This window comes from Chrysochloris asiatica, unplaced genomic scaffold (assembly GCF_000296735.1).
Source record: "Chrysochloris asiatica unplaced genomic scaffold, ChrAsi1.0 scaffold00001, whole genome shotgun sequence".
Taxonomy (NCBI): Eukaryota; Metazoa; Chordata; class Mammalia; order Afrosoricida; family Chrysochloridae; genus Chrysochloris; species Chrysochloris asiatica.
The window spans coordinates 49,432,496-49,438,969 of record NW_006408519.1 but is presented as its reverse complement, the minus strand read 5'-3'; the positions used below and the strand labels follow the sequence as shown (position 1 = coordinate 49,438,969).

The window sequence follows — 6,474 nt, the reverse complement described above, 5'->3', positions numbered from 1 at the left end:
CCTCACAGGTCAGTACCACGTGGGGTCAGACCCCAGTGAGAAGTGGGGAGCAGGCACCCAGTGCGTCCACTGAATAGACCCTGCTTCTGGCCTGCACTTTAACAATCCGACAAATGAGGCATTTATTTCTTTTGAAAAACTCAGTGAAGACACGCATCTCTAACCACCTTCTGTTACGGGAGGAATGGGCTCCAAGGAAGGTAGGAGCAAAATCCTGAAAAGGGAAAGTGAGAAACACCAGCTGGCTGTCACTTTTAATCAGAAATGAAGTCTTTGTCGCACCCCGCCTTCCACCACTGCCCCGGACCTCTGCACATTCCTCAGGAATTAAATGGAAATCGCTAACACCCTGTACCTGGGAATAAAAGGTAGATGCCCTGCATTCTTAGGCCCTGAAATGCATTCCCACCTTTCCCCTAAATGGACATTCTCACTAGCTGGTTACAGAAGCAGGTTAGCAACACAGATGTGTGCCAGGCACATCTGCCGGCATGAAGGGTGCTGCTAGCGATCATTTTAATCTGCCTCGTGATGCTGCGCATGAACACGCTGGTCCTCCCTTTGCTGAGCCCATTCCTGAGCAAGAGATGAAAGGTTCCCCAGGAACTTTTATGAAAGAGACCGGCAAGGTCAATAGAATTGCTGTCAGTCCACAGTTGACGTACATAATGTGACCTCAAAGCGTGAGTGCGTCGGTTACCAGTGCTGAATTTTATCACTTGGGTCACCTGCTGCAGATCTGTCTTAAGGAGAAAACATCACATTTTACAGCAACAGCCATTTCTGTCTTAGAGATTATGGCTTTTGCGTAGTTTGTTGTGTTTAAAAATTTCCTTGAGTCCCACTCAGTATGAGCTGCAGCAGGAACTGGGTCGTTATCTGTTTTTAATAAAAGCAGCAGCGTGACGAGGACCCGATTCTTAAATAAGAAGTCCTTCTCAAGCCAGTTGTGTGGAGGTGCATCCTGTTGGGTCTTTGGGTTCATGCGTCGATTAGTCATAACATTGATTCTAGCTTCTTGCTTTTCTTTTGCGTCAGCGTTTTGGCCTTTTTGCCCCTGGACAATGTGGAGAGGCTGCAAGAATTCATTTTTGTTCCATTCCTAACAGTTGTGTGAAAAGTATCGCCACCCGACATTCAAAAAGATTTCTTTAGGATAAACTAGTAGTATCTATTCAAGAGCAGAGATGTCAGTTTGAAAACTAAGATGCACCTGACCCAAGCCATGGTATTTTCATTAACCTCATATGCAAGTGAAAGTTGGCCGATGAATAGGGAAGACCGTACAAGAATGAATGCATTTGAGTTATGGTGCTGGAGGAGAATATTAAAAACATCATGGACTGCCAGAGGAACAGACAAATCTGTTTTGGAAAAAGTACAGTCAGAATGTTCCTTGTAAGTCAGGATGACCAGACTTTGTCTCTCAGACTTCAGACATGCTATCAGGAGGGACCAGTCCTTGGAGAAGGACATTGTGCTTGGTAAAGTGGAGGGTCAGCGATACAGAGGAAGCCCCCAATGAGATGGACTGGCACAGTGGCTGCAGCAGTGAACTCATGTGTAGCACCGATTGTTAGGCTGGCGTTAGGCTGGCGTAGAACCTGGCAGGGTGTGGTTCTGTTGTGCATACGACTCAAATGCACCTAAAAACCACAATTAGCATCTAAAAAACAAAAGCAAACCCACAGTGTCCTGTCGATTCTGACTCCCGCAACCCTATAGGACATTCTCGCTAGCGTTCCTGAGACTGTTAATCTTTATGGGAGCAGACAGCCTCATATGTCTCCCAAAGAGTGGATGATGGGTTTGAACCACCAGCCCTGTGGTTGGTAGCCCAGCTCTTAACCTAGGGTACCACCAGGGCTTCTTAATGGGATCTAAAGTTGTGGTTTATTATTATTTTTTAAATGTGTTTGGTCAGCTCAAAGAACATTAAAAAGCTTTTTTAAAAATATGCACACAAGTGGGGTGAACAGTACAAGGGGCCCACTCCCTAGATGAAATGCTGTCCCATGTGTTCCATGCCTTTGCCTTTGGGTCCTTCCTCCATGAAGTATATCACCACAGACCCCTTTCCCCCGACGCACCTGTGCCTGTGCCTCTGCTCTGTAGACCTGGGAGTTTCCTCTGCAGGGTTTTGCTCAATCTCACCTGCTGGATAAGTATCACCTGCATGCCAGGAGCCAGGCTGGGTACCAAGGACGCTCTGGGAACAGAGGGAATGAAGGACTGATCTCAGAGGCACAGAGGCTGGACCTGCAGCTGGGGGAAGGTTTGTACCAGAGACAGTGGAAACACAGATAAGGGGCTGGTCCACCCCAAAGGGCAGGTGGCCAGAGGCAGCCGTGAATGGGATCTTAGAGTTGTCAGATGAGTAGGACGAAACTCTGCTTGGTCCTGCGTGGACCTCACAATCATTGCTCTGCTTGATCCCTTTGCTGCCGCCACTGTGTCAGTCCATCTCACTGGGGGTCTTCCTCCTTGTTGCTGACCTTCCACTGTACCAAGCATGATGTCCTTCTCCAGGGTTTGCATACCTTCTTGTGATAGTGTGTCTAAAGTACGTGGAGATTGTCTCACCCTCCTGGCTTCTAAGGAGCACTCTGGCTGCACTTCTTCCAACACAGATTGGTTTCTTTTTGTGGCAGTCCATGGTACTTTCAGTATTCTCCAACACCAGAACTCAAAGACATCAATTCTTCTGTGGTCTTCCTTTTCCGTTGTCCAGCTTTCACATGCATATGAGGCTACTGACAATACCATGGTTTGGATCAGGCACACCTTAGTCCTCACACTGACACTTTTACTCTTGAACACTGTAAACCTTAGAGTGCTGGTAGGAAAATGTGCTGAGATTCCATAGAAGAAGAAATGATCACCTGTAGGTGTGTTTAAAACCATTGATCTTTGTTGTGGTTGAGAACCTACACCAGTTCTCCAGTTTTCTGCATGTGCAGTTCAGGGAAATGGATCACATTCTCCGAGCTGGGCCACCATCCTCCACCCCCTCCCCCCTTTTCTGAATAACTCCTCCCCCATCAACATAAACTTTGCCCCTGAAGGCTTCTGTCTGATCTCTCTGGTATTGTTTTCCGTTTGATCCCATATCCAGTAGGTAGGTCTCTAAGCCAGCACAATGCTCAGGACATTCTCTCTAATTAAACTCAACAGGTGTGTGGTTTGAAGCAGACCCCTGGGATCTTTTTGGTTTAAGATTTAAGTCTGAATGACGATGAGAATCACTGGGGTCTCCAATGGCTCTCAGAGTCTGCCCTCACTCCGGATGTTCTGAAACCAGAATCTCGAAGTGGGTGTATTGCCTGTACAGATTCCACTCTTTAGCTACTGGGGGACCACGGGCCTGGCCTTGGAGCATCCACTGGAAACCCTCGGGGTGTGGCCTTTAGTCATGTCATATGGGACTCAGATCTGATGTGACTGAGACTGGCCCTTACCCCTGTTTCCCACCGAGGCCTCTGAAGAGCTAGCTAGGCTCTGGACTTGCTGGCCTTGGAATGCTGCTATACCAAGCCATCTTCAGGAAGGCCCTGAAGCTGGCAAACATTCAAGATCAGTCATTGTTGCCAAAAGGGAGAGACACTAAGTAAGTCTAAAGCTCGGGGACCTTGAGGCACACTGATCAGTTGGCTGGACCACCGATGTCTCGCTTCAGATTTCAAACACGCTGAGTGATTCTGTGGTGAAGAGACCTGCTGGCGCAGTGCCCGGCTGCTTAACAAAAGGTTGGCGGTTTGAACCCACCAGCCTCTCAGTCTGCTTCCAGAAAGGTGTCTGGCCTTGAAAGGCCTTTGGGGCAGCTATGCTCTGTTGTATGGGGTGGCGATGAGCCAGAACCGACCCCCGACAGTGGGCTTGGGTTTTGATTAGCCATCAAAACTTATTGATAATCACTTTTTCTCTAATTCAATTCTTTTCTTTTCTGCACTTTTCTCATGCTTTAGAGAAATGTTGCACTTTTACATCGAATGTCCCTGGTTGTTGACAATGAAGGCCCATCAACAGTTTATGCCTACTGCCCAAATGTATGCTATTACAAATGTATTCTTTTATTCTATGTTTATTGTTAATGATTTCAAAGTGGGCTGGCTGCCTTTGAAATAGTCTTTGCAGAAGGCAGTATAACATAAAGCATATTTTTATAGTATGGTGAAACATGCCACTGTACCATTCTTTTTCAGAATAAGTAAACAAACACAAGGAACCAACTTTTTTTTTTTTTTTAATAATTTGTTTTACTTTTGTTGTTGTTATCAACAATATAAGCAGGGGCTTCAAAAGTTCATAGAAAAAAATTCCATTATCTTTTAGTTCTATTTTCCCATGAACTTTTTTGACACCCCCGTGTGCCCGGCAAACCATTTATCAATTCCGTGATGTTGATGACGGAACTCATCAACTCTTAAGAGTTCTGCAACCATTCCCACGCTCCTTTACTGAGTTGTTCCTCCCTCATTCACATGAGCCACTGCCCCCTAAATTTCTTAGGTAATCTTTCAAGTTGCTGTTGTTAATTTGATAGGATATAGTTAGATCTTAAAAGAGCCCAATGCTGCAGCAATGTTCTTAACTATTTACTAGTAAAGCGAAGCTATTATTTGATGTTAAGAAGACTTTAGGGAATTAAAAATGTATTTATTTATTTATCTCTTTATTTACTTTTACTGTGAACTGAATGATCGTTTACGTGGGAGAACATCGGTTTTACATCATCATTTCATTGCAATGATTTTAATCTCTGTTCATCATCATTCAACAGTATTTGCTTCCATTCCCTCTGTTCTTCCTTTTTTTTAATTGGGGAGGGGGGAGATGTACACAAAAACACTCAGGAATATATAATAATTTAAACAACCAAAAGGACATATTCTGAAAGCTAACCTCCTGGCTGCCAGCACACAGCCTTTCTCTTTCCATGAGTCTAGTGTCCTCAGCTGCTCCCTCACTCCATGTCCTCATCTCTGTCTCCATCTCTGGTGTCGCTGCTTCTCTGCATAGGGTCTTGAGGGAATATTGTTAAAGTACAAGGTTTAAGGATTATCTCAGGGCGATAGGTCAGCCTCCATGGCTCCCGAAATCTGGATTCCATGAGAATTTAAAATTCTATTCTGCATTCCGCCCCCACCTTTGATCAGAATTCCTTTATAGACTCTTTGATCAAAATGTTCAGTAATGGTAGCTGAGCGCCATCTAGTTCTTCTGGTTTCATTGTAAAGGAGGCAGTTAGCCGCACATTCCATTTCAGGGAACCTGGTTTTTGATGCCCTTTGAGTTTGATTGTTGAGGGTGTTGGTTTTTCACATCACCAGGGCTGCACATGATGTGAAATGTGTTTCCAGAAAAGACTCACTGTCTTTTCTGTTGTGACCTCTGGCAATGTCTTCTCACGTTGCCTGTCTTCTTCCCTGCAGGCACGCACAGAGGCTGGGCCGCTGTGCAGATGCGGCTGCTGCACGAGCTCGTCTACGCTTCCAGGAGAATGGGGAACCCGGCCCTGTCTGTCAGGCACCTGTCCTTCCTCTTGCAGACCATGCTGGACTTCCTGTCTGATCAGGGTGAGTGAATTGCCCCATGGAGCTGTTTCGTTGGGTTGTCCTGTCCCTCTTCACTGGGAGTCCCGGCATGTTCTTCATAGGACTCTTGGTGACCCAGGCAAGTTCCAGTTCTGACAGTGTCCCCAGAGAGTGGCAGCTGTGTCCTCGGGGCCTGTTGGCTTCAGTGGTGCATCTGAATGTCATTGTTTTCAAGCCCCCTGCAGAATGCAGGAATGGAGCTCAGATAGTATGAACGTTGGGCTTCCTTTCCAAGGACACAGGAATAGACCAAGGCCCAGTCCTTGGAGCAGCCGTTTCTGGTGTCATTTTAGGCCGGGCTGCTGTTCCGCTCAGGCACAGGCCTTGTGCACTAAAGTATTGCGTTCTAATTGTTTAAGGGTGCTCCCCAAGGTCTCGAGGGTGCTGCCCGCCCCCCTCCACCCCATTTCTCCACTGGGATTTCTTGGGTCTCCCGGACCTTTCACCTAGAGAGGCAATGCCGGTACAATGTCCACTCTGAGTGGAGAGTGCTCTGCTCGAGCCAGCTATCATCTTCCCCTCATCCTTGGACGGAGGCACTTGCCCCTCCCTGCAATATTCTCTTGCTACCCAGTCCCCCTCATTCTGGTGTTGAAATGTGCACAGTATACTACGGATGTAGATCTTGGTGATCACACCTCATCATTGTCCAAGTGTCCTGTCTGCCTGCTTACTCTGCTCCTGCCTTAACGCCTTTGTCTTGGGCCTCCTCTCAGATCCTCCCCTGGTCCCCCTCCTCCCAGATCCTCCCCTCCTCTCGCTCCTCCCAGATCCTCCCCTGGTCCCCCTCCTCCCAGATCCTCCCCGCCTCTCGCTCCTCCCAGATCCTCCCCTTGTCTCCCTCCTCCCAGATCCTCCCCTCCTCTCCCTCCTCCCAGAT

General features: G+C 47.2%; 1 protein-coding gene across 2 annotated transcripts in view; it reads left to right on the top strand.

Annotated features, from left to right (window-relative positions):
- TRAPPC9 (trafficking protein particle complex 9) overlaps window positions 1-6,474 on the top strand; it is a 585,848-nt gene that overhangs the window by 84,819 nt on the left and 494,555 nt on the right. For both annotated transcript variants that reach the window (XM_006830723.1, XM_006830724.1), the window contains one exon: window positions 5,433-5,576. In XM_006830723.1, coding sequence (XP_006830786.1) covers window positions 5,433-5,576 — 144 coding nt within the window. The remainder of the gene's footprint in view (window positions 1-5,432; window positions 5,577-6,474) is intronic.